Below are 16,704 nucleotides of genomic sequence, written 5' to 3'. Positions count from 1 at the left end.
TCCATATATGGAAGAAGGCTGGAACTGCCATCAGGATGCAGGGCAAGCCTTATATTTCAATTACTTTGTAGGGGCTTTATAAACTTGATCTCAAACCCTAAAGAAGGTGGGAAGCATCTATGAATCTATGTTTTGTTTCGTATTCGTTTAAACCACTGACCACTATTAATCTGAGTTTAAACTAAAGCTATTCATAGAATTTTTATTTTCCATTGCCTTTTCTCTTCTGTTTCCTTCCTCTGTTTAGTGTTTGATTGGCACTTGAGAAATTGGGATTACTCCCAATTTAATAGGCCTTTACCATGAAAATGGTCTGAAACCTAACTTAAAAATGGGAATATGGGAATCAAATATTCAAAGATAGTTAGAGATAGGCATTGATGTTCTCAAAAAGATGTCACAAAACTTCCAAACTTTTGGTCTAAAAGCATTATTTATATATTTAAAACACTCTGTTATTTTACATTACCCAAAAATAAAAATAAAGTTATCCCATATTCCCAACCTTACTCCAAATTCTGGTTGTCCAGTCATTTCTAGTTTCTTTTCTTCTACTGTTTTTCTCCCAGATTTAAAAAAATTTCTCTGGATTGGATTGCTGTTTAGCTCTGGTGAAGAACAAGACCTTTCTAGATCTTGAAGTTCTTTTTCTAAGAAACAACAGGAGCTCAGACCCTCATTGGGGTCTCTGAGGTTGCCTTGAATCACATTCAGGGAGACAAAAGTCTTTATTGTACTTATTTATTTATAGTCTTTAAAGATGTATTTAAGTAATCTCTGCACCCAACATGGGGCTCGAACTCATGAGCCTGAGATCAAGAGTTGCATGCTCTACTGACTGAGCCAGCCAGGCTCCCCAGATAGAAATCTTTAGACAGGAAATGATACTGCTTTCTTCCTGCCACCATGCTCTTGTACTTCCTGATCAGATTAAGGGATTTCTATGGAGAACACGAAGTTTTATTTTCCAACTATATTCATAATTTAGTGGTGTGGGTGACAGAGGCTTCATCTCTCTTGGCCCTCCTGCTTACCTTTTGTACAAATGCTATTTTGGGATGATGGAGGGATTATTCAAAGTGTAAAGTCTCCATTGGCCCCTCTTTGCCCAAGTGGCTTTGGGCTTAAGTGGTCACTTCCTTAGTTTCTCCCTGTCTTGTCCTTCTTCAGGGCTTCTCCGCCACGTTATTATATAGCAAGTGAGAGGGAACAAAAGCCCAATTCAGAAATTAGAAAGTGGGGCTGTTCTGTTCTTGGTGTTTCCCTAAAGTGTAGACACAGCGGCTGCCCACTGCTTTCATGAACCTTCTCTGTGGTGTTGATGTTGCAGCTCCAGCCTCACTCTCCTCTCCTGCTTTAGCCCCTCGGCTTGCTCATGCTGTCAAAACGAAACCTGGCTGGTGCGGGAGAATGCCCACCTCCTGCCAAGTCAGCCGACTCAGGGTTTGGAAGTCACTGATGGCTTCATCGGCACTCCGTCTTTTATCCTCTCTTGTCTTTATCTCCCAGCTTCTGATTATGGGCTGTTTCTCTCGGATGAAGACCCCAGGAAAGGAATTTGGCTGGAAGCAGGCAGAACACTGGATTACTACATGTTGCGAAATGGGGTATGCTGTAGAAGTCGTTTTTGTTTTGTTTTGTCACTTTGTGGGCCTTTCTCTAGAAGTCAACATACTCTTACGCCTCAGAGAAGAGGGGAGACCCAACAATGTTTTGGTCCAAGGGCATTTTATTCCTAGTGTTGATGTAGTTGACTTTGTAAGGGCTGTCCAGGTAGTAATAGGGAATATCGGCAGTCCAAATTCTTGAAACTCCACAGAGTAATGAAAGCAGCTTAGGGTTAGCGTGTTCAGCTCTCTGCACAGGCCGTGGTTGCACTTGGTAGCGAGGAAATAAGACATAGCGTCTTTCTGTAAGGATATAGGAAATATCCGTGACTAATGATAAAAAGTAAGGGTGGATTAGAGGGAAAACAAAAAGATCCTAAAGGTAGTCAGAGATTGAATATTAATCAGTTTTGTTTTTGTACAAGAGGTGGTAAGCTTGACAACAATCAATCAGTGCAACAAAAAATGGTTGTGTTTGGAATTAGAGGTAATGAGTAAAAAAGTATTATATGTTCAGTTATATGTTATCTGTTCAGCGTAACCTCGAAGACACTGCATTTTAGTATATGGAATTCACATATCAGCTCAGTATTCCATTACGTGAGAGCGAATTATGTGGTACCAATTAATTTTACATTCATAATTCTATTGTTAAATGTAGTTTTTTTTTTAAAAAAAAAAAGGTCTATTTAAATGTAACTTCCAAACCTTTTACCCCCGTTTGATCTTGCCATTACTGCAAAACCACTTTTGTGGCATACCACTACTATAAAGAATCGTGGGGGGTGTTATTTATTCCTTCATGACATCTGTATTAAAAATTGCTTGCAACCATAAGATAACTGGGGAAGCACACTACTGTCTTTTTCAATGGTAAGTAGGATTTTTCTTCTGCTAATTCTCATCAAAGCAGGTCATCCACAGACTTTCAGGAAGGTATAAGCTACTTTAAGTTTATAGAGGTTAGTTTTCAAGAATTGTAAGCTATAAACCATACTTGTTTGGGGGCAATTTCACCATCAGATTTTAAGACTTGTTGGAAGCAATTATTTAGCGCTGGGGTTTCTGTTTTAGTGGCAAAAATCTCATGAAAACTTTGAAGGAGGAAATCAGAGTGTGCTAGGGAAAATTCATTTTTTAAAAGTGTCCAAGTTGATTATCTGGTTTATCAAGTCGTGTGAAAAGTCTGTGGGGTTTTGCTCTAGGATATTTTGGAATATAAAAAGAAACAGAGACCTCAGAAAATCCGGATGCTGGATGGATCCGTGAAAACCGTGATGGTGGACGACTCCAAGACCGTTGGGGAACTTCTGGTTACTATTTGCAGCAGGATAGGTGAGCATTCCCTTGCTGAGTTCCTGTTTTTGTTTCATTGTTAATTACGCACCTGTTCTTTTTTTCACCCCCATGTGGTGACTTGCCAGTCGTGAATGTGCCCTAGCCACTGATTTCTGTCCAATCCTTAAGACAGTGTTGCTATTCCCTAGATTTTGCAAACCCACTAACTGGTGTTGTAAACACCTGAATGTCTCACTGAGTCGAAATTGAGAGATTTTATTTCCCTTTCAAAAGCCAAAGGAATTTTTAAAAAGATTTTATTTACTTACTTACTTTGGAGAGAGAGCACACATGAGCGGGGACGGGGCAGGGGGTCACAGAGGAGAGAGAATCTCAAGCGGACCCCCCACTGAGTGTGGAGCCCTACGCAGGGCTGGATCTCAGGACACTGAGATCATGACTTGGGCCAGAATGAAGAGTTGGACACTTAGCCGACTGAGCTCCCAGGCACCCCCACAAGGAATTTTTTAACTGAAAATATGTTTGGAATCATATTCCAGATTCTGTGTAAGCATCAGTGACATCCAATATTTCCGTGAAGACTGATAGGAGCGGCCTATACAATTGATTGCTATACAACTTTTCTTCTTATAGCTTCTGTTCATATCCTCTGCAAACAAGTCTGTCTCCTTTCTGCATGAAGCTCTTCAAATATTTGCAGAAAGTATCCTGGCCTCTCTTAGTCTTCTCTCCACGCAAAGGAAGACCAGTTGCTTCAGCCACTTCTTGTTTGACACTGTCTTGCCTCGTTCTGCATGATCTCTACTCTGTGCCTGTTTCTCGAAAATTAGGAGAATTGAATGTGACATTTTAAACATGGCGTAATTAGCCGAGCAGCCTTTGTGGCCAGAGTTACTTGATGTGTGCTCCCTGGGTGGCCCCCGACCCTAAACTTTGTAGAGCCTCTCTCCGCCCTGTGCTACCGGGGACTCCTCAGAGTGTCACAGGCCCCCCATTGCAAGGAGTGACAGCAGTGTCATCACTGGTAATTATAACCTAATCTATATTTTTAGGAATAACAAACTATGAAGAGTACTCTTTAATCCAAGAAACGATTGAAGAAAAGAAAGAGGAAGGGACGGGGACACTAAAAAAAGACAGGACGCTCTTGCGAGACGAGAGGAAGATGGAGAAGCTGAAGGCCAAGCTCCACACAGATGATGACTGTAAGTGTCAGAAAGGAGCGCGGGCCGGGTGCCGGTGGCCAGGCCTCACTCCCCCCTCAGCTACAGGACCCCGGGCAGGAGTTTCCTGTTGGCTGTGTCTTCAGTCCATCTGTAAATACTTCGGTCTGTGGCACTAAAAGACATTTAAGGGAAAAAACAGACTATAGTCCTATTTCACACCTTAAGAGTAATCTCTTAATGTCAAATATACAAATTATGTTTACACTGTCTTCTAAAAGCGCTAGTAATTTGTTTAAACTGGGGTCCAAATAAGATTGGAGGATGTAACACTTAACTCTTTTCGTCTCAAACTTTCCCTCCATCCTTTTTTTTTTTTTTCCTCCCTCGGAATGTCTGTGAAGAAGAAAACAGATTGTTATTTGTATGGAGTTTTCTGCAGTCTGAATTTTGTTGATTGTGGTGTCCTCTAACACATACTTCTGTCTCTCTTAATTCCTGAGATCTGGAAACTTGATCAGAGTCGTGCGTATGTGTCTAGTTTTTAAGTAAAGACTCCTTATGTGCTGTTGTATACTTCCGTCAGAAAGTCGTATTTGGTTGTCTCCTGTTTTGTGTTGTTAACAGCCATTGATGCCCATTGCCTAGATCCATTATTTCCTTAGAGGCTACAAAATACTAATTAGTATAATTATAGGAAAGTCCTCTTTTGTGACCATACAGAATATTTGGAAAAGCCAGTATCTACACCCCATGTGTCCCCAAAGTATGCTGTGTGCACCTGGTGCCCAACATCCCCCACCCCATCAAGGATCGTACTTCATGCACGGTTCCTATAGACCTTCCCAGTCTCTTCCATTGTTCTTGCTGCTGTATTGGCACGATGTCATCACTGTCATTATGTTTATTGATCTTCAGTAAGGCTTTCATTTCCTGTGACCCTTTCTCCATTCCTTTTTTTTCCCTGCCTCATTTGATTTCCAGTTACATACTTCTTTCCACGTGAGACAATGGTAGACAAATCCCAAGGATTTTTATAATGTGCATGACACTCTCCCAGGTACCGTGGGAGATGAGATCATTCCCACACATTCCCTGGGCTGAAGTTGCTTAGAATCCAGTGAGACTCGTAATACTTACACTGTCTGTGCTAAGCCCAGGGAGGAGTGTGGGAATGAGAGCTATGGAGAGTGCAGAGGGGTGGGCCATTCCTGTGCACCCAGATAACAGGTGAGCGTTTTCTGAATGAGATCCAAGCTGGGCCACGGCAGGGTTCTACCATCGCTGATCCCTCAGTGCCCTGTCCTACTGCCCCCCCCCCCAAATTGCTTTTGTTTTCGTCCTCTTTTTTGCTTACGGGTGGAGGTAACTCATTATGCTCAGTTTATAAATTATTTCACGTGATGAGGCTGAAGTATCCACTGTTGACTTAAAGGAAAATGCTAACTTGGTTGTCTTGGCATAAAGCATTGATTTTTCTTACTTTCCCCCCATGTTATAAATTGACTGTGGGGCTTTAACAAACTGCAGGAATGGCTGTTGGGGATTTTCTCTCAGTTGTGTTTTGGTGGCTCATATGGTACACGATGGTCTATGTGAAATAATTTTGCAACATTAAAAAGCACAGTTCTATTGTCAGTAACTAACTGAATATCAGCGTTCCAGAAATCCACCTCTCTTTTGACAAATCCTTTCAAAGCAAGAAGAATAAACACAGGTCTTCTTTCATCTGTCTTGTTGTGTTGCAGTAAATTGGCTGGATCACAGCCGAACGTTCAGAGAACAAGGAGTAGATGAACACGAAACGTTGCTACTTAGACGGAAGTTCTTCTACTCTGATCAGAATGTGGACTCGAGAGACCCCGTGCAGCTGAACTTGCTCTATGTTCAGGTACAACATTTAATGCTCACTGAGGGTGCTGAGAAGGTAGGAAGCTCCTGGCCGTGGCTGGTGGTGAGCTGGAGCTTAGCTCAGGCTTCCTTGGCGTTTGTGACTCGCAGTTTCGAGGGGGCACTGTTGAGGGGTTCCTCACGTGTTTGGTTGTGGTGCAGGTTGACGTTCCACAAAGAGAGGAGGGCCTTTCTCTGGCCTCCCAGATTGGGACCTGGTGGACGGTACTATCTCTGCCTGTCTTGGAGGCACTTAACGGGCTCACCGCTGCGCTAAACCTTTCTTAGCTGGTATCTTAGGATACAAGTGAATATTGGTCAGAAAATCCATATTTCTCTTTACCTGAAAGATAGTCTCTTCATAGCCTTTTATGTCTTCACCATTAACCTATTGTTGAAACTCACACAAGTCATTTAACTTCTAAGGGTTTGCAGTTTCCCAATATGTAAGATGTTGTCTTCATACCGGACAGTCCCCAGTCTTTTTTTTTCAGCTCAAGGAAAACCTGATCTTTCTTCTTTCATTCTTTCCTTCCCTCCTTCCCTTTCCTCCCCTTCCATTCACCTACTTAGCTGCCATTAGAAGTAATGCAGGGGTCAGCAAAATGCTGCCATGGCATCACCTGTGTTTCTAAATAAAGTTTTATTGGAACACAGCTCATTTGTTTGTGTTACACATTGGTAAAACCCTTCCGTATCATGTAACTGTTTACATATTGTCTGTGGCTGTTCTTGTGTTTCAGTGGCAGAGTTCAGTAGTTGTAACAGAGACCACATGACCCACAAGGTGTAATATGTTTCCTGTGTGGCCTTTGACAGGATAAGTTTGCTAACCCCTGAGTTAGTGGGTACGAGAATGGCATGGAAGGAGGACGGTTGGGAGGCAGAAGGAAGGAAGATAGCCAGGCACTAAGAAAATGCTTGGTGGTTTAAGGCTCAGAGCCATAGCTTAGAGTATCTGTTGGAGAATGGTCTGGGGGTCATTGAACTCTAGAAAGAAAAGACAGAAGAATAGATAGCAACAGCAGTGGTGAATCAGGAACTGGGAGAAGGACTTGAGACACAGGGAGTTCCCGATTCTAGCACTGTGCATTTGTAGTTACTGTCTGTCCATCTCTCTCCCCCTGCCACCACCTTATATTACATTGGCCTTTATCTTGGGATGGTGATTGGGTTGATTTGACCTCTAGGTAATTTTTCTGTTAGCTTTAATGATTTAGGGACATAAAATGTATATTGTGAATCACAAGGATTTCACTTTGCCTGTTTATTTTTCATACTCACTTCTACCTTCCTAGATATTGAAGCTTTAGTTTTAATTCTCTGGATACTGCTGATGTTTTCTATCTAGAGGCAGTTTGGGGGAAGGACTTGTTTTCCTTCTGCCTTAATCCTACTGTGCCACAGTCACCTGCAGTGTCCTGAGTACGACCCCCTTGGCTGGCACTCTCCCCTTGCCCAGCATGGAGGGTGCTCTCAGATGCAGGAACATGTCCCTGGAGAGTGTGCGTGGTTCCCCAAGCTCCTGATGCTTTTCGTTTCCTCTTGTGTTTCAGGCTCGGGATGATATCCTAAATGGCTCCCACCCTGTCTCCTTCGAGAAAGCTTGTGAGTTTGGAGGATTTCAAGCCCAGATACAGTTTGGACCTCATGTGGAACATAAACACAAACCTGGATTCTTAGAGTAAGTAACCTTTTGGGTTTTTTTCCTCTTTTCGCCTCTCCTCTTCTTTCTACTGTTTATTTTGAGCCAGCTCTGTAAAATACATGCCCTAGTTTCAGTCAGTTGTGAGGTTGTTAGCTTTGCCTCAGTTGAGTATATGATCAAATTTGTGGACCTTGGAGAAAGCAAAGAGGCCTGGAAATTCAATGTAGGAATGACTGTGACAGTTTACTGCTCCAAGTTCTGGCACAGGGTGATTCCGTGGAGACCACAGACTCTGTAGCACCCTGCCAAGACATTGTCTAGTCTGCCTTGGGATATCTCTGAGTGGAGGAACTCAAGACCTCCATCTTCCGAAATCTCTTCCCATTAGAACATACCTTCTTCGTATTAGGCCAGGTTTTGTCATCTTTAATTTCTTTTCAAGACTCTCCTCTATTAGAACCACAGAGCATAAAAGAGCTTCATGTTCTTTATTACAATCTTAGGAATTCTTCATTGCCCTGGAAGGGTGGGGCACACATTAAGTACTTTGCTCTTGCATACATCTGGTCTTTGGTTCTCTTACAGAAATAGATGGGGTGTTTGGGGGGAGGGCTCAGTACTTGGAGATTTAAGAGGAAGCAACCCTACAGATATATCATGGCCTCACAGAACGTGGGCCTTAGTGCTGGATTTCCTAGAAATACACAACAGGACAGGCCCAGCCACGCAGAGGGTGCTTTGGTTTGAAGTGATCTTGCCCTCTGTTTTGATCAGCTCCTCCAAGAGTTTTGTGTATTTCTTCTTCTGGTAACATTCCTTTACCTGTTCCCACCCCCCTACTTTTCTCTCTTCTGCTTCCTCTTAGGACGGATGAAACATACGTCCGAGCCCCCTCCACCACCACCCTCCAACAAATACTCAGAGTGTCTTGACATGATCAATGTCCTGCTGTCACCTAGAGTGCAACTTGTAGAAGCTTTGGTAGTGGGATCTGAGCTGAATGCCAGCTGGGGGCAGACGTCACTTTTCTGTAGGGTATGCCCACATGAGATGTGTTGAGTAGGGTATCGATCGCATTGTGTCCAAGCGTATTGAGGGGAGAGGTTAACATAAGTGCTTACTTGGCCCTTGACCCCACTTTCACTTTGGTGGAAAGTAATTGGGACCAGCATAGGCCCAAGAGTAAGTAGAAAATCTGACTTGTTTCCTGGTAATAGAGATGCTTGTCCAACATGGTGTTTGTTCTAAACTGAGTTGTTACCAAAAAAAACCCTCTACCCTTGAGTTAATGAATCCCAAGGAGCCTTTCCAAAGTGATGCTTTGGCCTGCACTATACTGTGCAGTGACCTTGTGTCTGAGAACGGCTCTACGCATGTCCTGTCACTGACTTTGTTCTGTTTTCTCCACGTAAGTCACATGGCCAGGTGTTCCTCAGGGCCCGTTTCTCCCCAATCAGTCTGGCTTTCTTCCTGCAGGAACCCCGGGAAGTTTGCCTTTCTCTGTTCTGTGACAGCGCAGATGGCTTACTTCCGTGGGGATTCCAAACAGTATCAGAGCATCGGTATTACTCTTACAGCATCTTCTGCAGTTTGGGGGCCTGTGGAACGCTGCATACGTACACTAAACATGCCCCTTGTCTTAATCCGTGCTAGCCAGGGTTGCACAATCGTATTCAGTCCGTTTGCTTTCTTCTGGGATTAGAGTGTGAAGCCCATGCCTCTAGTGGTGTGTGTACCCTTACTCAGATTCCAAATTAAAAGAAGCTTATGATGCCTGGTGGCATTATTTTTCCTCATGAATTTGATTTACTTTTTAATTAGACCAAATCTAGTCTAGGTAATGAGGCGTTTTCATTTAATGTAGAAGTTTAATTGTATGCATTATTGCATATATTGTACAGGTAAAACTTCCTGAGGATATTCGTCTCCTCCTAATTAAAGCAGAACGACGGGGTCACATTTCCCTGACTGCATATTGGAAATTCAGTCTGTTCAGGGACAGAATGCCGGAGCTGTCCCTGGTGACTGGCTGGGCCGTGTTTGCCAGCCCTTGTTGTCCCCCACCTCGCCTTCATAGGTTCTATCCACTGGAATGAATTAAGAGTTCAAGGAAAAAAAAGAAAAAGTAGGGAGGTTAGACTTGTCACAGAACCAGGTTGAAGATAGAGCCAGGCCAAAATATCAGCCGCCTAGCTTCTGGAGGTGCATTCACGGTACATTTCTTTTGCTTTTTTGAAAATTTGTACAGCACTTGTGCTGAAAATCTGCCTACTGTGGACATATCTGTGAGGTCTTCCACAGCCTTCTACTGACCCTATAATGCTTTCTGGACTCAGTTCCAGCTGGGTGAAAGGATTTACTTAAAACAGTGAAAATCTGAGACTAGGAAAGATTTTCAGAGTTTTCAGAGATTGGAGGATTATTAACTGTCCCCGTCTGCTCTGTGTATGGGGAAAATAGGTGTGAGGGAGACAGAAATAAAGCACAGAACCAGGGAGAGTTAGAAGCCGAGAAAACAGCCAGTTCTCCCAAATCTAGTCTGATGTGCCAAAGTTGCAGTGCAGGCTATGGGACTGCTATGAATTATTTCAAGAAAGGTGGCAAAGGTATGATGCAAGAAGCAATACTGATCGAAGAATTTAGCAGAACGTAAATGTGAAGAATGCTTACCTCAAAACAGCAGCAAACAATTATAATAAAGACTAACTGCAAGCCCCTTAAAAACATGGTGGAAAACTTGAAAAAGTGATCAAAGCTTTCTGTGGATCTTACTGTTATCAAAGAAGATTAGATGCACTGATCAGCTTTAGACCTTAAATCAAGTGTAGGAGATAAAGTTGAGGCCCGCTCCAGGTGATGGGTCTAGAGTGTTCACCATAAAATTCTTTCAACATTTTGTGTGTTTGAGATTTTTCATAGTAAAATATTGGGGAAAGATTGGGGCAGCGTAAAAGAACAGAAATAGATTGTGTAACTTCCAGACCAGTGCTGGGAGGAGTGGAGAGGATATACAAACAGTGTGACCAATACAATAGGAGTTGAGCAGGGTGGATTGCGGAAACAAAGCCAGAAAAAGTATGGTACATAGAATGTATGAATAAGAGAAAGACTTCTAAATATTAGGCATCATAGCAAATAAAAGTAAATCCAACTCTTTTTTTTTTCCTAAGGTTTTATTTGAGAGAGAGGGAGGGAAAGAGTGTGCATGAGCCATGAGTGTTGGGGCGGAGGGAGGAAGAGCAGAGGGAGAGGGAGAAGCAAGCTCCCCACTGAGCAGGGAGCCCGAAGACATGGGGTGCCCTCCCAGGACCTTGGGATCATGACCTGAGCTGAAGGCAGATGCTTAACAAACTGAGCCACCCAGGCACCCCTAAATCTAACTATTAATAAAGGTTCTCATATTGTCCAGCTCTATATTTCTAAAAGACATACTTACATTTTAAAGACAGAGGAAAGTGTAAAGTAAAAGCATATAAAAAATGATGTCCCAGGAAACTAGTTAAAACGGGAGAAGCTGTTTTTAATGTCACACAAAATAGGCTGTAAGACAAAGGAACTCTAAGTAGAAACAGAGAAAGTCATGACAAAGATAGAAAGACTAATTTGCTGGGATGATAAATTATGAACCTGTATGCACCTGATATTACTTTAAAATACTTAAAGGAAAGATAGAGTATAAGAAGAATTTCAAATATGCAGATCTAGTGAAATAATTTAACATACTTTCCTCAGTGATAAGTAGAACAAGATGAAAATAAAGAAAATATTTTAGTCAAGAGAAAGTAATGAAATAGAAATCGCAGAATCAACACAACCCAAAGCTGCTGCTTTGGAAAATTAATATGTAAATCTCTGGTAAGTTTGATCAAGAAAAAAGCAGAAGTAGAAAAAGGCAACAAGTAAACATTATGGGTAATGAAAACGGGACAGAACTTCAGATAAAGAGATTTTAAAAATCATAAGAGAATGAAATGAAAGCTTGAAGCCAAAAAAATTGGAAGTAGGCACAAAATGGGTGATGAGAAAATCTGAGTAGATCTCTAATCTTGAAAGAAATTGCCTTATCAGTTTTTAAAGTAAACCCCAGAAAATTAACAAATGAAACCGAGGCCCAAGTTATTTTAGAGAATAGAAAGAAAGAAAATTCAGGGGCGCCTGGGTGGCACAGCGGTTAAGCGTCTGCCTTCAGCTCAGGGTGTGATCCCGGCGTTCTGGGATCGAGCCCCACATCAGACTCCTCCGCTGGGAGCCTGCTTCTTCCTCTCCCACTTCCCCTGCTTGTGTTCCCTCGCTCACTGGTTGTCTCTGTCAAATAAATAAAATCTTAAAAAAAAAAAATTCAAAACATCTCACCTTAATTTGGAACTGCAAAATCACATACCAAACCTGAAATTAGACCATGGAGAACATTTAAACTGAACACAGAGATGCCCTCCCCAAAGTTAATAAAACATTAACAGAGTCTAACATGACGTGTATTTAGATGTAACTGCAGGTTACAACTAGTTTCTTCTAGGGATGTAACGTTTATTGAACAATTCATGGAATGCTTTGTGGGCACTGGGGATAGAGCAATATAAAAACATAAACATTTCTGCCCTTGGGGAGCCTACGTTCTAGTGCAGAGAGGCAGATAATAAGTAAAATACAACATAAGGAAAGAAAAAGATGAATAATTTCAGGATTAGAAAACTGGGACTGTCCCTGTTTGCAGGTGATAGGATTATATGCAAATATAATCCACTCAATCTACAGAGAAACTTCTTAGAGCGAATAAGAGTCAAGTCCCTGGAAAAGAGATAAATATTTAACTGCTTATCACCACCTAGGTCCGAACAATCCTATTCATACTCACCTACAGGGATATATATTATATAATTACAATTATATAATCTATATAATGCTCATGAGGAACATAAATGAAGGTTTGGATCAATGAAGCGGTTATGTTAATATATAGGAAGGCTGAATGTCACTAAAGCAATTCATATTTGTCTGTAAATTCAGTTCAGTTCGAATCAAAATCCCACCTATCAAGTAGTGGGAAAAACTAAATTTAAAATGTATATGTACCTCTTGACCCCCTTGACCTATTTTACTTACCCCCCAACCCATCCCCTCTCTGGTAACCAACAGTTTGTTTCCTGCATCTTTGAATCTTTGTTTTGTTTTTTCAATTTTTTACTTTTTTCGATTTTTTATATTTCACATGTAAGTGAAAGCATATGGTATTTGTCTTTCTCTGACTTAATTATAATACCTTCTAGATCCATCCATGTTGTTGCAAATAGGAAGAGTTCATTCTTTTTCTATGGCTGAATAATATTCCATTATATATGTATATATACATCACATCTTCTCGAACCTTTCATCTTCGATGGATACTTGGGTTGCTTCTGTATCTTGACTCTTGTAAATACTGCAGTGAACACAGAGGTGCATATATCTCTTTGAATTGATATTTTTGTTTTCTTCCATTAAATACCCAGAAGTAGAATTGTTGAATTGGAATAGGTGAAGGGGATTAAAGATACACAAACTTTTAGTTACAAAGTAAATAAGTCATGGGAATGTAATGGACAGCATAGGGAATACAGTCAATAACATTGTAATAACTTTGGTGACAGAGGGTCTTATTGTGGGGGTCATTGTGTGATGTATAAAAACATCAAATCACTAGATGTGTATCTGAAACTAAAAGGATATTGTATGTTAATTAATACTTCAGTAAATAAAAACTTAGAATATAATATGTATATTTCAATAAGACTGTTACAAAATTAATACGCACGAGTCAGGACTCAAGAATGACCAAGGCTAGTTGAAGGACTCACACAAATACCCAATTTCTTATAAGCTATAGTAATTAAAATATTACTGATGCTGGGTGATAAGAGTTCTAAAGGTTGATAAACCTCTTTATTAAAATTAAAATAATAGACAAAATATATAACCAAATTAAGAGTGAAGCTCCAGACTGTGGAAGAAGAAATTTGCATGTTTGCAACACGTACCACGAAGAACAAACTAATATCCAGAAATTATTAAAAAGAAAAAAAGGGGGGGGGGAGCACCTGGGTGCCTCAGTCCATTAAGTGTCTGATTCTTGATTTCAGCTCAGGTCATGATCTTAGGGTCATGAGTTCGAGTTCTGCACTGGGCGTGGAGCCTGCTTAAGATTTTCCCTCTCCCTGTGCCCCTCTCCACCTCCTTCCCCACTCCATGTACGTACGCAGGAGTGCTAGCGTGCTGTCCCTCAAAAATAGATAATTTTAAAAAATATCACCCAGGATAGCAACAGGTACTTTAGAAAAGAGGAAATTCAACTGACTTATAAAGATATGGAAAAATATTCAGCCTCAGAAGTAAACCAAATACAAAATCAATAAGAATATAGCATTTCTTGTCTATTTGATGGGCACAAACTTTAATGTTTGAAAACATCAAAGTACTTTACAGAGGAAACAAGACATTTCAGAAAATGAATCCATTGAATTCAAAAATACAGGGAGAAGCAGAATATGTTTATAGGTGCAAGGAGAATTAGGAACATAATCAAATTTGCATGGAAACGACAAGAAAGTGAGTACAGTTAGGGAGAGAAAGAAGGGTGGTATGGGACTTCAGCTAAATCTGTAATCTCTATTTCTTTAAAAACAGGCAGCGATCATAAAGCAAATATGACAATATGATGTATTTCCAGTGTTTCCACGATTAACAATTGTTTAAAAACAGTTGCATGTGGTCTATGTGAGGTGATACAAGCTTGTATTCACTGAGGCTGGCTCTCTAATCTGGCAAAGCCAAAATTAACAGGCCTTGGAGTTCAGATAACAGGTGTTCGTGGCTCTGGCTGCTGCAGGGGGAGATGGCCCGGTGGTTGGGTGCAGGCAGGTGGGGAGCAGGCTGAGAACCCCTCTCAGCCTTGCTGACCACAGCCCCTTCTCTTTTCGGCATGCGCCTTGGATGTATCCTACTGAGAAAACAAAGCAACCTGATCTATGAATCTCTGTTGAGGAATTCAGAGTGGACTTGGAAGTTTTTCACCACAAACTCCACGTAATCCTCTTGTCAACAAGCAAAGCTTTTGACACAGTAGGAGGCCTCGAGTCAGTTTTTCCCTTGGCGTTTATTCAGACGCCTATTTGGAGTTAGTCTTTGGAGTAATTTGGCTGTAGTTCATATTTTCAAACTCATGGAGAAGGAGGCATTTCAGCTTGTGTTTTTCATCAGCTCTGCCTCACCTCCTATTTCTCACCACCACCACCCACCAGTTTATTACTTGCTTCTGTCCTGAGCACCTGACAGCCGAGGGCTCTCCCATTAGAGGAGGCTGTGACCGTCCAGCGGTGCCTTCATCCCCCCCCCCCCAGCAGCACCCTCCTAAAGTTGGTGCCTACCTCTCTAACTGCTTTCAAACTCCAGAACTTTAAAACCCGGCACCACTGAATTGATCTAGCCCCAAGCTGCCTCTGAGCCTCTGCACGGGTTCCTGTCCTCAGACCAAAGGGCACTGGGATTGGTTTGGGAGCCCAGAACCGCCATGTGGCTGAGGTTTCCCCGAGCTTCCCCCGTGCCATCTTCACTCTCCACTTCTTCCCACCCTAAGTGTTTCCCAGCTCTACAGATGCTTCCTTCCTCCCACATCGTCACTGCAGTTAGCCAGGACTTCACCAGTACCCTCAGTCGTACAGGTATGTTCGTCTTTGAGTCTGGCTTCTAATTCCGGTGTGTCTGAATCCATCACTTGAGTTTCCAGCCCAGTGTGCTAGCGGTTCTCCAACTCCAGCATACATCAGACTCCTCTAGAGAGTGTGTTTACACTGCGGGGCCTCACTTCCAGAGTCTCTCTCATTCCACTGGTCTGGGATGAGGGCTGAGGCTTGGCGCTTCTGACACGTTCTCAGGTGGTGCTAATGCTGCTGGTCCTGGGACCAGGCTTTGAGAACCATATGTGGCATCAAATTTGAGACGTTACTGTTGGTCATTTGGTGATTAACCGTGAAGGCTGGACTCAGAAAATCTGGGTGTTCCAGTGTCCTGTGTGTGGGACTGTCCCTGCTGTACCTCCCCACCTTCCCTCCCCTCCAGGCCTCCACCCTTGGTGGGTGAACACCAGCTCAGAGAAGTGGGGGCTTGCCTGTGGACATGTCCTAGCAGCAGCTCTGGGACAGATGAGAAGCAGCTCACGTTTCCCAAAATCATAGCTGACTCTCATATGCTTGTACGCTTACAGCCAGACCACAGAACATCTTGAGCACGCCTCTTTTGGAATTACTTGAACAAGCAGCTTTAATTTTATATAAGAAAATGAGGTTTTGTGAACACCTAGATTTGAATCTAGACCCTGCTCCCCCACATGTGTTGAGTTCCCCTTCTTTTACTCAGTGGCTTCTGGACATTTCTAAAAAACTGCAACTCCAACGGTAATTTTTACCATTATCTGCATATTTCTCTTATTTGTCTCAAAGTTCTGAAGTACTGATCACATATTATGTCTTTTGACTAACGGTAGCTTGGAGGGACCAGAGAGGGACCTAGCTGGAGCATGGTCTCTGGAGACCACAGATGAGGCTTAAGTTGTTGGCTGTGATTGTGGCAATATGACGTCACTGAACCTCATGTTCCATGTATAGAACGGGATATTTTCTTCCATGGGCTTTTGTCAGAATTTAATTAATCTACTTATACTTGTAAAGCACCTGGAACAGTGTTCGAATTTCAATAAACAACAGCTGTTGATAGAAACCCTCTATCAACATGGTTTAGACTGTGGATAACCCACAAAGACATTTAAAGTACAGAATCTAAGGGGCACCTGGGTGGCTCAGTCAGCTGAGTGGCTGACTCTTGATTTAGGCTCAGGTCGTGATCTCGGGGCCCCGGGGTGGAGCCCTGCATTGGGCTCCCTGCTCAGCGGGAAGTCTGCTTCAGGATTCTCTCCCCCGAGTGCTCGCTCACACACGCACATGCTCACATGCACGCTCACTCTCTCAAATAAATCTTAAAAAAAGTAAAATACAGAATCTATGATAGCTACCTCTGTGAAACCCTATAATTAAACTTTCAGCTTATACATTTGCTTGCTAATCGTTTG

The 16,704-nt window shown here is 42.2% G+C and overlaps 1 protein-coding gene across 1 annotated transcript in view; it reads left to right on the top strand.

The window, feature by feature from the left end:
* Window positions 1-16,704, top strand: part of TLN2 (talin 2) — a 249,186-nt gene that overhangs the window by 61,673 nt on the left and 170,809 nt on the right. Inside the window, exons 3-7 of the mRNA XM_008706048.2 lie at window positions 1,510-1,607; window positions 2,813-2,942; window positions 3,959-4,111; window positions 5,818-5,960; window positions 7,516-7,643. Coding sequence (XP_008704270.2) covers window positions 1,510-1,607; window positions 2,813-2,942; window positions 3,959-4,111; window positions 5,818-5,960; window positions 7,516-7,643 — 652 coding nt within the window. The remainder of the gene's footprint in view (window positions 1-1,509; window positions 1,608-2,812; window positions 2,943-3,958; window positions 4,112-5,817; window positions 5,961-7,515; window positions 7,644-16,704) is intronic.

Source organism: Ursus maritimus, unplaced genomic scaffold (assembly GCF_017311325.1).
Source record: "Ursus maritimus isolate PB19 unplaced genomic scaffold, ASM1731132v1 scaffold_35, whole genome shotgun sequence".
Lineage (NCBI taxonomy): Eukaryota > Metazoa > Chordata > Mammalia > Carnivora > Ursidae > Ursus > Ursus maritimus.
This window is presented reverse-complemented; position numbering and strand designations above follow the sequence as displayed.